This window comes from Ixodes scapularis, unplaced genomic scaffold (assembly GCF_016920785.2).
Source record: "Ixodes scapularis isolate PalLabHiFi unplaced genomic scaffold, ASM1692078v2 PGA_scaffold10__122_contigs__length_95168666, whole genome shotgun sequence".
NCBI lineage: Eukaryota > Metazoa > Arthropoda > Arachnida > Ixodida > Ixodidae > Ixodes > Ixodes scapularis.
In genome coordinates, this window is record NW_024609836.1 from 59,737,554 (window position 1) to 59,755,803 (window position 18,250).

General features: G+C 49.8%; 2 protein-coding genes across 2 annotated transcripts in view; one reads left to right on the top strand and one right to left on the bottom strand.

Moving 5' to 3' along the window:
- The window catches only part of LOC8052247 (RNA-binding protein Nova-2), an 82,773-nt gene that overhangs the window by 60,432 nt on the left and 4,091 nt on the right, over positions 1 to 18,250 (bottom strand). The window lies entirely within an intron of this gene.
- On the top strand, positions 1,620 to 17,751 carry LOC8052244 (protein stoned-B). The gene is made up of 8 exons (XM_029991652.4): positions 1,620 to 5,143; positions 5,529 to 5,786; positions 6,833 to 7,007; positions 9,548 to 9,716; positions 11,703 to 11,784; positions 13,567 to 13,782; positions 14,276 to 14,411; positions 15,143 to 17,751. Exons 1-8 carry the CDS (start codon positions 2,078 to 2,080, stop codon positions 15,496 to 15,498), a joined length of 4,458 nt encoding a protein of 1,485 aa, XP_029847512.2. The 5' UTR covers positions 1,620 to 2,077; the 3' UTR covers positions 15,499 to 17,751.

Genomic DNA, 18,250 nt, shown 5'->3' on the forward strand with positions numbered 1-18,250 from the left:
TAGCTTGGAAACGAGAGGTGCAAAATTTATCTAAGCCAAACGGCAGAATTATCTCCGATCGAACGCGCTATCAGCCGGCCATCTCTCGCGTTTGTGCAACTTGTGATTTTTTATTTTATTTTGTTGCGAAATTCTGCATTCAGCCGATGAAGGGTGAGCAATGCCAGACGGTTTACTCACTCAATATACCCTAAAACATACTGAATTTGTTTTAATTAGAGTTTAAAGATATATTTGAAAGTCGACGAAGCACCAGAGAATTTAAAGTTGGAGAAGATCCAATTTGCCTTCTCTATTCTGATTTGGTCGGGTTTGGCCCACACATTTTGAATTTTCTGGGGATAATTAATGTTTAATTATGGGACCAAGAAATTCAACCTGTGATGCACATCGGTCACCCTGTGACACACGCCGGCCATGTGTTCAAGGCATGCACGAATGGATTTATCGTAAGCATAACGCTGCAAAAGTGACGGTGTGAATATTTGTAAATTCTTTCTAGAAAAAGCATACGGCACAAAGGAAATATCAATTTATTTTAAAATATACGGGGAAACTCGAGGCTTCAACTTCAATTTACCAACTTCCTCGACATCCTGTTAGGCTGTTTTCTTTTTTTTAGTTGGGTTTTTATTATTTTTGCTGCATTGTGGATTATTTTATATAAATGATGGACACATAAAGTGGAAGTTTGGAGCAAACGAATGGAGACGGCATCTCTAAAATCGATAGTGTTTATAGAAACGATGTATTGTAAAATCCCCTCCCCTCCCTCCTCCCCCCCCCCCCCCCCCCCATAAAAATGTAAACAAAGAAGGGGAAGAAAGAAAAAAGTTACAAAATAAGGTTATGAATCCCCAGATCAGGTCACAAATCTCAAAATGATCTGCTTTATGTCCTTTTGCTAATAAAATGTTCCATACAGCTAGGGCAGTCGAGCAAATTTCTTCAAAACTGTTGGGTGTTTTCTAATCGTTAATCTAGAAATATCTATGTGGGTGACGCAACTTCGCACGAGCCATTTTGAAATCTCTAAATTTGGAAATGTTGCAAAAACAAAAACAACAACAGCAGAAGTTTATTTGCTAGCCTGGATCTCTATCATGAACAGCACAAGCCGAAATTCCTAAACCTCCTCAGGTTTTACCCAACAAATTTTAGCAAAACTTTGTGGCTGATCTTGTAACAAGAGAAATACTGGCGACAACAATAGCCTGCTGAGCTTCCAGATCATGAGTGCTCTTGTGCCGAACCAACATCTGACTCACACTGGGCATATCCGCTGATATCTATGACGTACTTGATCGCTAGAGAAAGTCAGGTTATGTATAGAAAACCGACGTCATACGTCGCTTAGGTACCATAGTATTACATATTTTATGAAAAATTCCAGGTTTTTTCCTCCCCCCCCCCCCCCCCCCCCCCCTCTTTGATATATGTCATATGTGTCAACGCTTGCATTTGGTACAGCTGCCATGACGGCCGCCACATCCTGTAACAGCTGTTGACATAAGAGCAGGAGGGGAGGAGGGGGGTACTATCGCGTTCCACGTGAGCTGAGACAGTCCTTCGAGAGAGCTGTGCTCTGAATTATGAATGGAATGCGAAGTTTAAAGTCGCATACTTTGGACTCTTCGATAAATTTAGGGATAATAGAGCTTGTAGGGTCCACAGATGCTGAAAAAGACCATATTGCGTATTTCGGGGTACGTTGATTGTGGTAGTACCGTGGAGGGGGTGCTCACCATGGTACATGCACTACGTCAACACGCAGTGAAAGGTTAGACTTTAGAATGTTTCCAACTTACGAGCTTACTTGGTAGGTTTCACTGATGCCGTATTCCATACGGAACATTTAACTTGAAACCTTCTCAAGAAACTACATTGGGGATGTAGAACCCGTCCTCAAAGGGTTCCCATGTTTTGATGACAGCCTTGAAAATCATGCAGTGGTCCATCCAATAAGCTAGCATTGCATTCACAACAGTGAAGTTTGCACACATGATGTAGGTTTCCACGCGTGGCTGAAGACACTAAAGTGCATTGCACAATCTTTCCTGCAGGATAGCTGTAGGAGATGAATTTCATCAAGAAGAAGATCAAGGGCCACAAGAGAGGCCACGAGAGTGACGACGAAGTCGAGGCCGCCATCTACGCCAAGCAGGTCGCCGAGCGCCAGCAGGAGCAGCAGCAGGCCCTCTCCTCCGCAAGAGGCAGCGACCCCTTCGACCCCTTCGCCGACCCCTCCGACCCCTCAGCACCGGGGGCAACCACAACCTCCCTCAAACCCGCCGAGGACGCTGAGGAGAAGAAACGCAACAGTGAGGAGTGGCGCTTTTTCGAGCAGCTCACCCAACGCGTCCAAGACACGGTCCAGAAGACCCAGGACACGCTCACCAAGATCAAGGAGACCTCAGCCATCACAGAGCTCAACAAGCCAGACTACTACCTAGAATCCGAGAACCTATCCCCCGAGGAACCTGCCGCCGCGGTGCCGGTGGCGCCCGCCAAGTCCCCTGCAAGGTCCTGGGTCAACTTCGAGGATGGACAGCTGAGCACCGAGGCTCCAGAGGCCGCATCCGCACCATCCGTCGCGTCCAAACCGCCTCCAAGACCCCCGCCACCCTCCAAGCTTGTCGAGACCGTTGTGCCGCAGGAAGAGGCGGCTGAAAGCGTACAATCGGCGGAGGACTCCCAACGACTCAACGGTGAGGAGCACAACGTTGAGTTTGAACTTCTGGAAGAGTTTGGGTTCGCACCCAGAAACGAGTCGAAGTCTCCCGTCGCCGCCGCGCCCGTCTCTCTAGACAGCTTTCTCGAGGGTCCGTTGGAGGACCCCGCCGACGACCCTTTCGACACTTCCTTCGTGGACGTCCTCTCTCAGCCTACGCCGAAGACAAAGGAGGACGCTTACGAGAGTGCAGAACCAGAGGAAGACGACCCTTTCGACACATCTTTTGTGGACGTTGCATCTGGAAGGATTTCTCGCACAGAGAAGACAAAAGAAGGACTGTTCTCGCCTTCCGAGCTGAGCAACAAGGCGTCGCCATCAACCGGAGCGGCAACCGGCACCTCAAGTGTTCAGGGAGACATGAGTAACCCGTTTCTCGTCGATAATGCACCTTCGACGCCGGGGGAGAGCCTATTCGGAGGCATCAACGGAACGGCGACCGATGCGGAGCCGCCGGCGGAAGTCCCAAATTTTTTCTCCGGTTCGCGGAGGTCGAGCACGAACCCCTTCGATAACTTGGAAGAGGACCTTGAGTTCTTTCGAAACACCCTTGTCGGCGGGACCGGCGAAACCGAAGACGCTTCCAAAGGTGCGGAGCTGTTCGAAGCCATTGCATCTACGTTCCCGTGCGAGGGTCAGCGAGACGACGCAGACCAAAAGGCAGACCTTTTTGGGTTCGGGACGACTGACGATGTGCAGGTACCTAAAGCGGCGATGGACTTTGATCCCTTCAGTGAGGGAACCTTCCAAACAGGTTCAGATCAGGACGCAAGAAGTGCATTTACGACGGCGGCCGAGAACCAGCTTGCGGCCGAGGACCCTTTCCAGGTCGCCTTTGGGAAGACGAGTGTGGACCACGACTTTTCGCCGGAGAAGCAGACGGCTCCCGTCACGGAAGGGGGAGGTCTCTTCGGTGGTGGCGACTCTGTTGAGATGACCGAGGATCGGGCCGTTTCTTCTCCTCCCAATGCGAGTGTTTCTACTGCTGCCGCAAACACTTCGGGAGGTCTCTTCGAAATGAAAGACCACAGCCCTCCGAGCACCGAGTCCCCCCACGCTATGGAGACAGACGCACCCGCAAAGTCGAAGCAGCAGTCCGATCTGTTCGGCAGTCTAGACGGAAAGGCGGAGGGACACAGCTCCTTCGACCCCTTCTCCGACCTTGGCAAGAGCATGCTCGAGCCTGTGCCCGCCGCCGTAGCCAGCGTCACGCCACAGAGAGAGGATTTTGCTCCTTTCGGCCTGGGCGACGCCGCTCCCTGCGAGGGTGATGTCGCTCCTCTGCCTGCCTTTGATGCCTTCCAGGAAGCAGCTGCCTCTGCCACAAACGACTCTTCCAACTTTGACCCTTTCGGGAACTTCGAAGACAACACGTCCCCAATGGAAACCAAGACAGACCTCTCCGTCACCACGACCCAAGACACCGGGAACGCCTTCGGAGAGTTTGACCTGCTCCATGGGGAGCCACACAAAGCAGTCACGCCGACCAAGGCCCACGACTATGACCCTTTTGACACAACCAACATCCAGCTGGAACCCGCAAAGGGCGCGGTTCCCTTCACGGACACGGCCGCATTTGAGGCCTTCGCCGCCAAATTCGAGCAGGCGATAGAGAAGTTTGAGGACACTGCCGCACCCGTGGCTGTTGCAACTGCGTCAGATGCGTTTGACCCGTTTGCTAGTTCGCAGGCGTCCGTCCTCAGGGTGGAAGACCACGGGAGCGGCTCCGACCAAGGGTTTGGTGGCATGGACATCTTCGACCCGTTTGCCGTCGCCACCAAGCCGCCCGAGAACACGCCCGTCCGGATGCCACTGGCCAAGAAGGCGCCCTCGCAGGACTCATTCGATGACGACGACGTTGGCCCAGACTTTTCCGTCGTCATCCGGCCCAAGATGAGAGAGGGCGGCGACATACCGGATGCCATGTTGGGCCCACCACCCAAGCTCCTGCCGCCACCCAAGTCGCCCGTGAGGACGCCGGGGAACCAGACGACGACGGCATCGAGGTTCAACCCCTTCGACAAGACGTCGACGCAGAAGGATGACCTGCTCATGCTCGGCGACGAGGCGGAAGACGAGGGCGGGCCGTCCCCCGCCGTGTCGATACCCACGTCCTCCGTGACGGAGGAGGCGGTCCCTGCGCTCGGGGAGGCCGGGGTTAAGAGGGCCGAGGAGTCGGCAGAGAGTCCGTCGACGCCGCTGTTTGACGAGGACACGTCGCAACCCCTAGAAGAGTTCCGGTTTAAGTTTGAGGGCGAGGGCTGGGAGATGATGCTGCGTCACCCAAACAAAAAGAAGATTACAGGCAACCGGTACTGGAAGAAGGTGTTTGTGCGCATGACGGAGCAGAACATTCTCTACCTCTACAACAAGAAGGAGGACAATGATCCCTTCCAAGAGGTGCCCCTGCAGGTAGGCTCACTTTCATCTGTTGCCGGGGGCAACCTTATGACTTGTTCATCTCCTGTTTGGTTGCTTTTGTGCTGTATGGTATAGTTGATGAGAGGCTAAGAATTCAGTAAAAGCTTAGCCTCCAGCATTTGGTCGTCGCCTTCCACTGGGCTCTGGCTGTTTGTGTGATGAAGCGTTATCAAAAGCTGAAAGATCACGAGGCAGAGCGTCTACCGAGTTCTTAACCTGTCAGCAACTACAGGTGGCCCCAGCTATAGATTATTACAAAGGGTGCAGTCAATACCATCCATGCATCTATTTGCTAGAAATAGAAACCCAAATGCCCATCCATTCTTCAACATGTTTGGCCGACTCCCCAACGTCCACTTGTGCCGCTGTCCCGCAGGCATGCTACTCCCTGTCCGAGGTGGGTGCCCAGCAGTTTGACGCCTACGGCAAGATCTTCACAGTGAAGCTGCAGTACATCTTCTACCGGGAGCGCATGGGGGTGCGACCGGGACAGATCTCCAAGGTCATGCAGGGCCAGATCACCAGCATGGGCCAGTTTGCCAAGCTTGGGCTGCCGCTCGAGCACGCACCCCAGGTCTCCCAGCTGCTGAAGCTAGGGACCCAGTGCAGCGAAGACCTCAAGACATTCGTACAGGTCAGTTTCCCTGCCCGCTTTCCCCTCCGCGCCCCCCCCTTTCCCCCTCCCATTTAATTTCTGTGACAACATTTCAAGGCAGCATTCAAAGCTGATGGGGGAGGGGGGAGGGGGGGGTTTATCTAGTGTGGAGTTCGGGTGGGTTGGTGAAGATTTAACGTCTACAGCTTCAGACGGTCATGAGTAGAATGTGATTCAAGAAAGCAGCAGCCTCGCAGACAGTTCAGGGTGGGCTGTATCCCAACTCTGTAGATAAAGGTTTCTTTCCGCGAAGCTTGCAAGTTTCTTATTCAAGGACAGCTCCAATTTGGGGTTATTCTGCATTCTCCAATTTTAACAAAACTTACTCGGGGGTTACTCTTCAAGGTTTATCGGCGTATAGCAAAAACACGGAACGCAAGTCACAAACAAAAAGTTGGCTCTTGCACTTGTCCTGGTCTTTTTGCCGTCATCTCCGGTTTTCGTACCAAGTTCACGAAAAGGAATTGTTTTGCATGTCTCTCGTTTGTGCCACAGTCACAGCTCTGAGACACTAGATAGAGGGCTATACCAGTTTCCTGTGTTTATACATGACAACCTACCACCACTGAAAACATTTTTGTCAATTCAACGTAAAACAAAACAACAAAAAAATATATATATAAAAAAAATTTGATGCATTAAGTAAAACTTATAAACCCCCCCCCCCCCCCTCCCCCACAGGAAGCATGTTGCCTTTCTCTCATCGTGTCAACTTGGTCGCAGAAAGAACATTCACAGAAAGACGATGCTCGCTACTTCAAGTCACGTGATGTTAATTTTCCGGCCAAATTCGCTGTGAGAAACTGACCTCACATGACCTTGAGTTTCGTGGTGTCAATTTCTCCGCTAAATTTAACACAGAAACAAATGTCACGTCACCTGAAGTCACGCGACACTCGGTGGCAGTTTGCACTTGGCACATTTAGTGCTCCCCGATTTCTGTCGCCACGATCGAGCTCATGTAATCTTATAATAGTTTCCTCATGCTTGTAGTCATGATGCCGCCATCTGTCTTCCCCGGATAGGTGGTGGAAGACGCCCTGTTCAGGCTGCAGATCCACAGGGACCGTGCCCTCACGTACAAGACGGAGGAGATCCAGGTCACGGTCCAGGACGAGTTCATCGTGGAGCAAGACAAGACGGGGCACGTCTGCAAGCAGAAGGCCCGCGTCCGCATCTTCTTCCTCGCCTTCATTACGGGTGCGTACGGGGATCCTCCGTTGCATTGCAGTGCGTGGAACGCGTCTCCAACCGCCAGAATTGCGACAACCGACAGCACGGCACTCCGGCTTCCGCGACGTCATTCGTTTGCCTCTTCGAGATTGGTTTTGATGCACAGGCGGCATGGGACGCCAATGCCCGAGTCCCACTAGAGCGATAAACAGAAACAACCTACAGCGACAAGCCTCAAACCAGATTCTTTTGCGATTTGACAGGCTCTGTAGAATAAAGGAGGCTATGCTCAGACACAAGCATCACGCATGTGAGGGTATCTTTGGCAGGCTTGCAATCACTCGCGCTTACTTCACGAACACCGAACGACTAAACGCCTGCCAAAGGTACCATCACGAGCACGCTGCATGTGTTTGAGGCTTGTCCACGTTGGTTGTTCTTGTTTGTCGCTCTAGTGGGACTCTGGCACAAACGCTTCAGTCGCACGCAGTTTTCAAGCACCGTAGTTACGTCATAGCGACTTAGTCTGACGAAAAGCAAGCACTAGGTGCACGCTCACACCACGAGAATTTTTGCGTTTTTCGCGAAATGTGATCGAAAAAGGCGCTTCGTTACCATGGCGACGGTGTGCACAGCGGGTGGACTTTATTGTGCCGAAGGAGACTCCGATGTGGTGAGATCAGGTGCAAGTGTGAGCTCTTTTTTTTGCCGTGCTTTTCAGTGTGTGGAACGTGAACAAGAAAAATTTGAAAAAGGGACTTAACGCGGATGGCCGATTTTTTTCAGCGCCCAATAATGTTGTTACAAGCCCTACACGGAAAGCGTGTTTTTAGCTCGCAATTTGGATTTAGGTATTTTTAGGGGGGGACACTACCCAGAAAAAACAATTTCTGCAAAAAAAGTTGGTTTTGAAAAAATGCCATATTTACATCCACCAACATCTTGAGAGAATTTCAAGAAAGTTTCATTAGTTTACACTGCATAGTTAATTTTTTATAAATTATTTTCGGGCCACCGATGCTAAAGAAAAGGTAGTGGTTGGAGAACTTTGAGTGTATTTTTCTCTGTTCCACTTTTCGGCATAAATTTCACTTGAAACTATTGTTTTTCATTACACGATAGAGAAATATTCTTAGGTGGTTTTCTGGGATAGAATATTGTCAGGAACATGCCTGGCTGGTTAGTGTTCCTATTTTAACATTCTTTTATGCTAAAAAAAAAAAAAAAAAAACATTTGCAAAAAAGTGCAGACATGAAAAAATATTGAATATTCTTATGGCATTATACTTATGAAAAACAATTCAATCTAGCAAAATAACTAGCTAGGTACTATGTGCTATGAGTATTCCTATGACTACATTACACATAAAAATCACAAATTTTTATTTTATTTTAAAGAGATAGTTTTTCTAAGTGAGCACACTGACTTCAATATTGTAACATTCGTAACAAGTTTCAGAATAGACATAGGACAATGAAATTTGGCAGGGATGGGCTTGCCACTCATATAAGCGTCGACTGCAAATTTGACTGAAATCAAGCAAGCAGTGCAGAAGTTGACTTTTTGGGTGGTTTCCCCCTTAAAGGGATGGTAAACCGAAATTTGGATTTAAAAAAAAAAAAAAAAAAATACTGGAGATGTAGGCGGGACGCTACAATCCCAACAACACTACTAGTAAGGCGATATCTCAAATGGACGGCCGTATTTTTGGAAAAAGAAGTCGAGTTTGAACCAGGCCGACGAGGCGCGTGACGTCAAGATACCTAGTTTGCTCCTCTCTTCATTTTGCTCCCTCGAGACCGCGAGCCGGAGAAGACGCTAGGCCGTTCCCTCTCCTTCTCGGAGAAACATGACGTCAACATTCCTGCCAAATGCAACTCTTCTTTTGAAAAATACGGTCATCCGCTCGTTGCAACCCATTGCATGCTTTTGCCGCGTGTTTTGGGGAATCCAGATTTCGGTTCAGCATCCCTTTAAGGCAACGTGACGCTAAACTAGCCGCCTGTCGAAAAAACTGGTGCAGATGAAACCTTGTAACATTGTCAGAATCATTTTAATCACACAATGAACGAATAATCCATAGAATGTATGCAGATCAGAAATTCCCCCAACACCGTTGCTACGGGGCTACTTGATGGATCACCCCAGCGCCTCCTCGTGTTGCGACCGGTGGCCGAGCTCATTAACGCACTGCTGCTCAAAGTGCACAAAGCAAAAGCTCGCACTGTAAAACTCGGGTATCCCGGGCCACCCCTGCCCGTTCAGATTTGGCGGGGATCGTACTAATGCGGGCTGGCGCGTTGCTACCGCGTGGCGCATGTTGAAGACCCCAGGCTAGCAGTGGCCAAGTTTCTCACCTACAGCCGAGACACCAGATGCTTGTTGGGGCCGACTAACTCTCTGCCGTCTAAACGTACACGCAGTACAAATTGCGACAGGCCGTTCTTGCGTCCACTGGTGCCTTCTCTCGGTGCGGCGTATGGAGCAAAAACCAGTTGCCTGCGGAGCCTTTATAATTGCGTAGGGTGTCTGGCGTTGAATGCTGCAAACGCAACCTTTTCTGCAGGGATGCCGGACATCGAGGTGGGTGTGAATGACCTGACACGTGAGGGCAAGGAGGTTGTTGGCAGGTACGACATCATGCCTGTGGTCACCGAGGAATGGATCCGGCTCGAGAACTGCGAGTTCCACTCATGTGTCATGCAAGAGGAGTTCGAGAACAACCGCGTCATCAAGTGAGTCGAGGCCAACTGGCTCACAGCAGTGGAGATGCCACATGTGCTCCGAGATGGGACCCACTTATTTATTTTATTTATTTGAAATACTATGGATCCTACACAAGAACAAGAGGAGTGGGCGTTACACAATACGAGGAAACATGTGCAAAGTGCAAGCATTAATACAATCATTTCAAAATAATTCACCGATTCAAATGTCCCAGACAAGGGGAGCCATGCTTCCAGACTTTCAGCAGCCACAATGTGTGCTGGGAGTTTGTTCTATTCCCACATTGTTTGCAAAAAGATTGAGCATCTAAAACAATTCCCTGCAGAAACAGTCTACAGAGAAAGCTTGGCGACAGTGATAACCTTTTGATGACTAGACTAATCTCTAAAAACTAAACTTTCAACCTGTGAACCCTCATTTTTGGAACTAGGAATGATATTCCGGGGCAGTGCACTCTTGAGTTTTATACCGTAGAAACCACGGCCATGGCACCAACCCCACCCTTCCCCTTTCCTCCCCAAAAGTGCTAGCTATGTAAAAGATATAAAGTATATATTCACCACTCTACGCTCTCTACCCAATATCGGAGGATTTGTATGTTTCCGCCACAATAAAACAAATATAACTCGCTATGATTTTTAGAGCGCAGCTCTTAGGCGCTCGTTCCTGTGTTTTGCGGCGTTGGCATTGGCGTAACAGGAGGAGGGGAGGGGAGGGTATGGAGGAGGGGAGGGTATGGAGGATGAAGGGTATGCAGGAGGAGGAGGGTATGCAGGAGGGGAGGGTATGCAGGAGGAAGGGAGGGTAAGGAGGAGGAGGAGGGGATATGGAGGAGAAGCAGTATGTGTGGAGAGTGGTTTATATTTGTGCATATATATTTCTTTCTCAAATTCTTTAGGAGGGCATATCACAAAATCAAAGCACGGCATATTGCAATACCTCAAGAGCTGCGCTCTATGAGCTGCGCTCTATTTCACATTACAGATATTTGTAAACGTCTGTCACGTATGGCAGCATTTCTACAAGGTGCTGGCCAGAATTTTCTTGTGAAAACTATGTGTCACACTGAAAAGAGATGGATATGATATATCGATCACTGGTCCATAACTTCGGATGATTAAGCGTTAATTGCCAAAAAAATATTTTAAAAAGTAAATTATCGCAAATACTATGCACTGCTCTAATCAGGTTCTTAGCAGTGACTGATACATCATGAATCATTTCTTTTTGGCAAGGACCTTTTGTCTGGTGTTCAATGAAGCAAATTACATTTAAAATGCAATTTAATAGTCTTAACTTCCTTCTTTATTCTTTCAGAATGAAAGGTTCTACTTCATTTTGAACTCGGGTATATGAAGAGTCAACTGATGTGAAATAATTTGAACCTTGACCAGAAAATCAAAAATTGAAATATGTATTTATTTATTTTTTAGTTTGTAGTTTCTGGGTTTCGAGTAGAATCTTACCCATTACACATTTAGTGGCAAAGGAATTTTTGAGAATGATGCTTTTCTACTCCAATTTTCACTTTAGGACCCCAGACAGGGCTCTAGCTAGTTTCACTTTGTGCATGAGCAAAGCTGAAGCTACGAGCACAAGTGTGTGCTTACACACTTGCTTACACAGCACAAGCGTGCGTGCCTGGCAGGGTCGTTGAAAGTCTGGTGCTCGCTCTTGTGGCTTTTGCTACGCTTGCAGTTAGAGTGAAATGGAATATAGCCTACACCTTGAAACAGAGGGCTAACAGTCTATAAAGTTCAAACTTGGTAAACACAGTAAAGTTCACAACATTTGAACTCAAAGTTCTGAACACCTTGCTATATTTGCACCATCAAACTGGAACCTCAGAGAAGTTTGCAACTGCCCAGATGGTCCAGCTCGAATGACTAAAACATGTCGACGTATCCTAGCCTTAGTGATACGGAGTGAACAATGATGTGACGGCGCTTTTCGCGCCGCAACCGAAATTAATTCATAGCTTTCTTCTTTCGCAGGCTCCATCCCCCGGATGCTTGTTTATTTGAACTCATGCGGTTCAGGATTCGGCCACCAAGGGCAAGGGAGCTGCCACTGCAAGTAAGCCACACTCAAGGTCAATAGTGCAACTCGGTTGCAAAAACTGTCTATAGACACTTCTTCCGCACGAAGAATCCCTCCTCTCCCCCAAAGGTCCGCCCCCCCGTCGTTCAAAGCGCCAGAGTTTTGGAGCCGGCCGTTACGGCAACTCGGTAGAACACGGAGGTTTTGAAGCGCACCATCTAGAGGGCACACCACATTGTAGCCACTCCCAAGAATACCATTTTGTAGCACAGCCTCTAGGTGGCACTTCAAATGAACAGGTGGCAGCCCTGGGAGCGAGAGGAGGTTCGCTCCTCCGCAAGAGTCCCGCAACCAAGTTGATGTGATAATGTTTGCTATACCCGTGCGGTAATGCTGGTACACATATTTCTGCTCGACTCTCATCGACGATGCTACTACCGCCTGTGAGGACTTGAGATGGGTAGAGAGTCTGTGTTACAGAGAGTTTCCAACTGCTCGATCGAGGTCGCGTGGTTTACGGGCTGCGTTTGCCATACGAGCTGCAAGGAGGCGACGAGAGCGCCGATCGTTTGCAACTGTCTCCGCCTTTCCTCACCATGCGAAAACGCGGCATGTGCACACTTGCGACCCATCTCCGCAGGAGGCATTCGCCATTAAATTACAAATGCTCCCCATTGTCCAAGGTGGACAATCTCTTCAATCTAGGAGGCTAACGACGAGGTGACACACTGGCGCCATCTAATGAGTAGCCACGGAATGCTTCGCGTCCGTGTATATAAGGAAGTTTTAGAATAGCGCACGCTAAAGCTTTGCGTACGCAAAGAATAGCTTCGTTGACACTGCTCGTGCGCCAAACACTGCTTTGTGCGTGCTTTTTTTCAGAAATTGCGTACATACACAAAGAGTCTTTGCACTCCTCCTCAGAGGATTCGTGATGAGAAGTTGGCTAAACCTAAGACGAGCACAGTTAAAAAATGGCGGCTCCCAGGACCTCAGCTCGCCTGCTTTGGTGACGTCGGCGGCATCCTTGCAACTGCGATTATAAACTCAGGATGACATTGCACTCCTATGAGATGTGCACGTCAGAAACATTTTAAAAGACCCAGCAAGGTGGGCAACGATCGCCGGCAACTTGCTGCTTGCAACGCTTTAACGTTTCTCGGCGAAGGCACGGTGTGCCAAGCTCAGCACGCGAGACCTCGCCTGCCGAGGCGATGTTAAGCCTTGCGCAAGCGGACATGACCGGTCGACTGCTCCCGTCGCATTCTCATATTTAAACAAATCTAAAATGTTACTCTGAAACAAAAGAAAATTTTTTTTTCTCAAGTTACAACATTTCGTGTGTAAAATAAAAATTGTTACTGCATCTTAGTGGTGTTGCAAGCGCGAGATGCTTGGGCTTTGCGTTGTGGCGGAGAAACGCTATTTCAAACCACTCTTGCGTAGCCTGCGCTAACACAAGCGCTAAATTTAGCGCTAGTGTGCGCTAAAATTCCGTATGTTATTCTAAAACTCCCTATTTTACGAGTCTCTTTCTCACCATGAGCTCAAAATAATACTGAAAATGTTATAAAAGGTCACACCTCATAGATAGTGCATAGATTCAATCTTGCAAATGCTGCAGAAATCTTCGGTCAACTAATGTGCAGATTTAAAGGGGTGTAGGACTCCTCGACATATGGCGCCAAAGGGCCAAAGCGTACCTTCGTCCTGAGCTGTCGCACGTGATCGTAGCGCCGTCAATCGCGGTCAAATGCAGACGTGTAAACCGGCCTTTACCCCCAACACCCAATTTAACTGCCGCGTCTTGTCTCGCAGCTCAAAGTGGTGATGCAAGTGTCGCCACGCCACGTGGAGCTCCGCGGGGACGTCCTGGTGCCAGGCTACCACAGCCGCAAGCACGGCCAGGTGGCCTGCGAGGACATCCAGATACGCTTCCCTATCCCCGAGTGTTGGGTCTACCTGTTCCGCGTCGAGAAGCACTTCCGCTACGGGGCCCTCAAGTCCGCCGCCCGCAAGCCCGGCAAGATAAAGGTGCTGTCCCCCGTCACACGTCCGTTTACCGCGCGTGTTTCGACGTCGACTCGGTTCAAATTGGCTCGGCTTGCCCCCCGTGGACGGCGGCGGATGAAACAATACAGTGATTCGGGGACTTGCGCAACTGGGCCTTTCCTGCCGCAAGAAATCCGTCATGTCTGCTTTCCTGCAAAACACCCGGGAGAACCAGTTGCTACGACTTACGGGAAAATGACGGGGCAGAAAATACGCTTATATGCATGCATACAAACAAACAAACAAAAAAAAACAGTCTGTGCAAGCGTTATTTTCTGTGTCACAGAGTACTAAATAAGATTGTTTTTTTAAAAAACATTTTTTTGCCGAGCTACCCTGTGGAATGCAGCGATTGGCCCTCCCGAGTGCTCTGAGGGAAAGTAGACGCTCTAGACTACCGGTGGAGGTGCCGATGCAGCGAAAGGTTGGGAGTGTTCGTGTTTGCCGAGGAGACGGTGACGGCCTCCCCACGCAGGGTCTGGAGAGGATCATAGGGGCAGCCCAGCCGCTGGACACCAGCCTCATCGAGGTGTCCACCGGGCAGGCCAAGTACGAGCACGCCTACAGGGCGGTCGTCTGGCGCATCCCACGTCTTCCCAAGGAGGGCCAAGGTGCGTTCCTCCCCGTCCCGCTCCTTTGGCCGGGGGGCCTCGGGCTCGACGGTTGTCCGATGGTTAGGTTAGAGCCCTTGACATCTCTTACGTGGCACATGTGCGGACACTTCACCTCGAGCAAATTTAATATTTGCGCACACGCCGTGCCCACATTCCATGTGGGCGAGCACGGGCTTGTTTGCAAACGGCATGTTGGTCTGCAGGGGCCTTATTTTTTGTCCAGCTCAGTTGCCACGTAGCTCCGTGTTAACCCAAAACAAAAGGCCCGTGGACCGGGTTCTTTATGTCGTCTTCCTCGATCGAGTACAGGGCACACGCTGAACAGGAGTGTCGCATCGGCAATTGGCTGCATCACCCTAGCGCTGCGTCAGAAACATAAGCAAATAATTCACGTTCTGGTTGTCTCCGTGGGTTTAGTTCTGAGCTTAGCCACTAGAGCCGTAGTGGTTGGAACTCCTCTCCAATAGTCCTGGCCTCATTGATAAAACTTTGTGCCGCAGGCCTCGGGACAGTGGATGCGTTAGGGCCCTAGGCTGGCGTAGAGGTTGTGGCTCGTGCCTTACACGATTAGTGTAGTCGCCCAAGAGTCTTAGCTTCCCCAGAGCTCCCAACAAGCTCAGTTTCTCGGTGAAAGTCGGCGAAAGAGTCCACAGTTGCCCGGTCCGCCGACGCAACAACCGTCACGAGCAGGGCATGACTCTCCGTCACACAATGCCGCACCTCCACAGGTGCCTACACGCAACACCTGTTCCTGCTGCGGCTGGACCTGACGTCATTCGACCAGATCCCGGAGTCCTTTGGCACGCACGTCGACGTCGAATTCACCATGCCGGCCACGAGCGTGTCCCACACCACCGTGCGCTCCATCTCTGTCTCCAACGAGAACCCGCCGGAGAAGTATGTACGCTACCTCTCCAAGCACGAGTACCGCGTCGAGCTCGAGCTGCAGACGGGGGAGGTGCCGCCCTCGCAGACCGAAATCTCCAACCTTGCGGCCACCGCTGCTGCGCAGTCAGCGAGCTTCGAGCCCGCGCAACCCGCCGCAGCGGCTGTCGCGACCGCCGCGGACAGCGACAGCGACTAAGCCACGTGCCGGCCTTTCGCGACCCCGATACGTCAAGAGTTGAACGTGCCAATGAGGTGACAGAAGGGAGCTAGAGAGACTCCTCCGGAAGGACGAGGCAGACTCGCGAGACAAGACGAACGACGGTGCTGGAAAGGGGTGTACCTCCGAGCTCTCGGCGACGACGGTTGCGGAGGAATGATCTCGACGAATGGGACGATTGGGAAGCAAGTCGGGACGGAAGTGCCGAGGTCGCCGGTCGGCAAATCCGTAGCGCCTTGTCGGTGGCTTGGTCCTCTCGCGTTGGCCGTAAAAGTCTCCGGTGCGCTCTTTGCTCCTCCGGTGCTGCGTGTCCCTTCGTGTAGGTGACGTCCAAGTGGTGTCTGCTCAACTTCCGGCTGCTACGGTCGACGTTGCTCGCTCGGGCACGCTGGGGAGAGAGGGGTGGTCCTGGTTCCTTTCTTTTTTTGTTCTCGGTGAATTTGCTGGATATGTAGCTTGTTTTAAATGCGTGTTCCGTGTGCCTGTGCAACTACGCCGGACGTCGGGTAACGGCTTTCTTCAATTGGTGGCAACCTCGGAGGACCGTTTCCTTTCTGCCTGCAGTTTACAATGATGCTGTGGCTTCAATCTGTCAAGAAGGCGCGTGGATGTGTGTGTTGGGCCTGCGGAGGCACAAGACACGTTACTTCAAACAAAGTGTTCAAGCGAACGAGGAAGACCTCTGGGACGTTTAAGACCTGCAGGTTTTGTTTTCCTTAACTTAGCGTGCATTGCAGAGAAACTTGGTTCCAGTGCACTCCTTAACCCCTTCCTGACGCCCACTGCATGTTATGCTGTTACAGCAGTACGGTACCGCTTCTAGATAAAACAATGGAGGTCGCACATACACACCAGTACCTTTGCACTAGGTTCACATGCAAGAATTCAAAATGAATGCTGCTTGAAGAAGGGAAACAGGAACTGCTAATGGGTACATTGGCAAAGCCTGCACGCAGTGTTAAAAGAAAACCGGGGGCTACGTCCGCTTTTCAAAGACTAAAATCTAAAAAGAAAAAGTTCTAACATTGTCGGTCTTCTGTAAAAACCTCGGAGCAACTCTGGCAGCAAAATATGCAATAACAAGCTCGCTGCCCACGGTTACTCTCAACGTGCTGAGACGACGAGCGCGTACCAATGCGCCTACATTTCGAAGCGCGCAGCCTTTATACTTCCCAAAAGCAGAGTGCGGCTCCGTTCTTTGTGAACAACGGTGCATTCAGTTTGTGCGATCCTTCCCCTTGATAACTGTCAATGTAAGAAGCGAGACGGGGCAAACGTGCTGGCCCAAAACCGAATTCCGACGACGAAGTAGACACGCCCACACAGAGCCTTCGTTGCATTGGCTGCACGTCGCGTTACATTGTGCGGTGTTTTTGTGTACATACTATTGATGGCTGTGCTGTTGGTTTGCTTCTGCACGTTACTTTCCTGTTATGAGCCGGTCACTTCTAGTCAAGGGCGTGTGTATGCCGCATCTATCTCGTGCAGCTCTGAGACGTGTTGTCCCAAGGGATATCTTATTTACAAAGGCGCACATTTTTACACCCTCTTTTTTTTTTTCTTTACTATACTTGCATTTATGGATGTTTGTTTTCTTTACGTGACCGGGTGAAATGACCGTAAGGTTTCAAGTACAAAAAAAAAAAAAGAGCTGTTATCTTGTTGATGTTACTATGGAATGCTTTTCGACGGTCTATGAACAAGGAATATAGAGATGTGTTTGCAACGACAGTGATACTCCCCAAACTAGCTTGTCATCCGTTGCTTAGGGCTATAGTTTTTCATTGGATGAAATGTGAAACTGCAGTGAGAATTGTTACATTTCACTTTGTATTTATGGAAGGCACCCCTTACTTCTGCGCCATTTAATTGCCACAATTTAGACTTGCGAGCGACATTCCCTTTTGAATTTTTATGGAGGTCGTGCAGACAGCTCTGCTAAAGTCTCTTGCTGGTCTAGAAGGGCGGGGGCTCTTCCCACAAGGCACTCTGCCCTTTCCGCTTTAGCAAGAGTGAAAGCTGGGGAGGAGGTGGGTGGAGAGGAGTGAACTACCAGTCGTGACGAGCAGAGAGCTTCGTTGAAGGGACTTGTCATTCTAAACCTGCGACAGGGGGTTGTTTCGCTGCTACCGAGTGCAAGACGCTGCCACGGTTTTAAGCGAGATATTGCTTGTGTCTTGTGTGAAACAATGTTGCATTTATTTTTTTATTTCCTGAAAAGCCTGGGTCTTCTAAACACGGTTTCAAACCTTTTTTTGCCACAAGAATGAAGTGAAATCCAAAATGGCGACGCTTCGCATTCGATTAATGCCGTGCCATCTGCTCATCTTACGAGCGGACAGTAGAGCGTTAGGCCGGGGAGACTGAAGGCGCAAAACACATAGGGACTCTGTGCGTTTCGTGCTTTCGTTTTCAACTGATCTACGCCAACATATGTGCTGAAGTCTTCGACATCGGACTGCATCAGTGAAACGGGGGAGAGCTCCTCCTTTAATGCGTTAAAAAGGAAAAGGTATGCTCCTCTCCCACCTCACTTTATGTTTCAACACGAGTAATGTTCACAAGGAAATGGTACTGCTAATGGCTACCATGTCTTTTTCTGAGTTCTTCCTACTGGTTTCTGCAACTTTTTTTCTTTTTTTAACTTTCACCTTGTTAATTTAGGCATCCAACTTATGAGTAACCGAACCACCACTTGGCACCATCGAGTTGGTGCTAGCTCCCCACATCC

What these genes read in the sequence shown, in the direction of transcription:
- LOC8052244 (XM_029991652.4), top strand. Translation starts at nt 2,078, where the DNA reads ATGAATTTCATCAAGAAGAAGATCAAGGGCCACAAGAGAGGCCACGAG. An exon ending in TCCAAGAGGTGCCCCTGCAG is followed by an intron (nt 5,144 to 5,528) that starts GTAGGCTCACTT and finishes GCTGTCCCGCAG; the next exon opens with GCATGCTACTCCCTGTCCGA. An exon ending in GAGAACAACCGCGTCATCAA is followed by an intron (nt 9,717 to 11,702) that starts GTGAGTCGAGGC and finishes CTTCTTTCGCAG; the next exon opens with GCTCCATCCCCCGGATGCTT.